This window comes from Artemia sp. Qi Xiang Cuo, unplaced genomic scaffold (assembly GCF_049724085.1).
Source record: "Artemia sp. Qi Xiang Cuo unplaced genomic scaffold, ASM4972408v1 HiC_scaffold_174, whole genome shotgun sequence".
Classification (NCBI taxonomy): Eukaryota; Metazoa; Arthropoda; class Branchiopoda; order Anostraca; family Artemiidae; genus Artemia; species Artemia sp. Qi Xiang Cuo.
The window spans coordinates 10,575-12,050 of NW_028297583.1; the positions used below are offsets into that span (position 1 = coordinate 10,575).

Here is a 1,476-nt window from a genome sequence, read left to right on the forward strand (position 1 = left end):
ATAAATGCGTTTGTTTTTTGTGTGGTAGTAGTATTGCAGTGCCGAAAAAGCATAACATTGAACCACACTTTCAGACAAATCATGGCACTTTTAATGTGAATTATCCTCTTAAATCTGAAGTAAGAAAGAAAAAAATTTGTAATCTAAAATCAAGTCTAACAGCACAACAGATTGTTTTCACTAGACATGTGGCAAATTCTAAAAAAAACACTATGGCTTCTTTCAAAATATCTCACATGCTTGCAAAAAAGAAGAAACCTTTCATTCATGGTGAGTTGTTTGAGGAACTATTTTTAATTGATGCCGATTGTTTGTTTGATGGATATTCTAACAAACATGAGATTGTCTCAGCAATAAAAGACTTACAGTTTTCAAATATGACAGTCACACATAGAATACATGCAATTTAAACCGACATACAAACTCAGTTAAAAACTGACTTGGAAATATGTGACTGGTTCTCGCTACAATTTGACGAGTCAACAGATATATCAGACACCGCACAGTTAGCAGTTATGGTGAGAATGGTGTTTAGTAACTTCACAGTAAAAGAGGATATGTTACAAATATTACCTATGAAAGGACAGACAAGGGGTGAGGATATTTATAATACATTCAAAACACATGCCAAGTCAATAAAAATGCCTTTGCACAAGTTGTCTGCAATAACCACTGATGGGGCGCCAGCAATGATGGGTAAAAACAAAGGATTTATTGCCCTCTGCATGAAGGATGATTCATTTTCAAAGTTCTTGTCCTACGATTGTATTATCCAGCAAGTAGCTCTGTGTTGTAAAATTTTGCCATTTGAAAACGTCGTAAAAATAGTTACAAAAATAATCAATTCTATTCAAGCAGCTCCTTTGCAACGACTTTTTCAGGCCCTGTTAGAAGATACAGAAGATAAAGAACGTGATCTTATTCTACATACTGAAGTACGTTGGCTCAGTAATATGCCAATTCAGGGTATATATTTCTACATTAGGGGGGGGGGGACACATTTTATTTCTGATGTAAATGGGAGGTAAGTTTAAACTTTACCCCCACCCCTAATGTAGAAAAATATACCCTGAATTGGCATATATAGGGGGGGGGGGGCTAAAATTCATTTCCGATAGAAATGAGTATTATATTTGTAATCAGCATAAAAAATGGCATTGAATGGTATATTCACTAGTTGTTACTCAATAATATTATTTGGTATATATTTACCAACAAAAGCATAGCTGAAAGGATTACCTCGGTTGAGTCATTCAAAGCTAAATTGGATTTGTTGATATCATATCTGCATATCAATTCTCTCATGCATTTCCCACACATGAAGAAAATGCTAGGTGATAATGAATTAAATGGGACACCCTTTATTAAGCATTTTCAAGAGTTATAAAAACAGTTTGAAGAGAGATTTTAGCAGTTTAAACATATTGAGCCAATATTTCCCTTCTGTATCAATCCTTTTACTTGCCCAATAAATGT

At 34.1% G+C, this 1,476-nt stretch overlaps 1 protein-coding gene across 1 annotated transcript; it reads left to right on the forward strand.

The window, feature by feature from the left end:
- Positions 1-524: 524 nt before the first annotated feature.
- On the forward strand, positions 525-966 carry LOC148938866 (protein ZBED8-like; the record flags this gene model as incomplete). Its single annotated transcript, XM_089107483.1, has 1 exon — positions 525-966. A coding segment is annotated over exon 1 (442 nt), but the record flags the coding sequence as incomplete, so codon positions are not given.
- Between the last annotated feature and the right edge of the window lie 510 nt (positions 967-1,476).